General features: G+C 74.6%; 1 protein-coding gene across 2 annotated transcripts in view; it reads left to right on the forward strand.

Moving 5' to 3' along the window:
- The window catches only part of MSL2 (MSL complex subunit 2), a 17,403-nt gene that overhangs the window by 1,596 nt on the left and 15,331 nt on the right, over window positions 1-476 (forward strand). Inside the window, exon 1 of one of the 2 annotated variants that reach the window (XM_039696876.1) lies at window positions 7-291. The exons of the other annotated variant lie outside the window; for it this stretch is intronic. Coding sequence (XP_039552810.1) covers window positions 150-291 — 142 coding nt within the window. The 5' untranslated portion in view covers window positions 7-149. Of the gene's footprint in view, window positions 1-6; window positions 292-476 lie in introns of those variants that run through there. 2 annotated transcript variants of the gene reach the window in all.

The following is a 476-nucleotide window of genomic DNA, read 5'->3' on the forward strand; positions in this document are numbered from 1 at the left end:
CTCCGCGCTGCCGCCGCCGCCGCCGCGCGGCTCCAGGTGGCCCCGGACCAAGGTGACACCCGGCCGGCCCCCGCCCCGGGGCCACCTGCCCCCGCGGCCCGCGCAGACCTTCTTCGCACCGCGCAGCCGGCGGCGAGCGAGCGGCGGCGATGAACCCGGTGAATGCCACTTCTCTCTACGTGTCCGCGAGCCGCCTGGTGCTCAACTACGACCCGGCGGACCCCCAGTCCTTTTCCGAGATTAACAAGCTCCTGCCCTACTTCAGGCAGTCCCTCTCCTGCTGCGTGTGCGGTGAGGATATTTCTTTTGTTCCTGCACAATGAGCCTCCCCGGGGCTCCCGCACGGCCCTGGGCCCGCACCGGGGCTGCCTCGGCCTCGCCCGGCCCGGCCCGGCCCGGGGCAGCTCCCGGCAAAGTTTGGCGGGCGCGGAGTCCCCGGTGCCCGGGCCGCCGGGGGGGCGGCTCGGCGCTCGGGA

This window comes from Passer montanus, unplaced genomic scaffold (genome assembly GCF_014805655.1).
Source record: "Passer montanus isolate IOZ18808 unplaced genomic scaffold, ASM1480565v1 scaffold115, whole genome shotgun sequence".
NCBI lineage: Eukaryota > Metazoa > Chordata > Aves > Passeriformes > Passeridae > Passer > Passer montanus.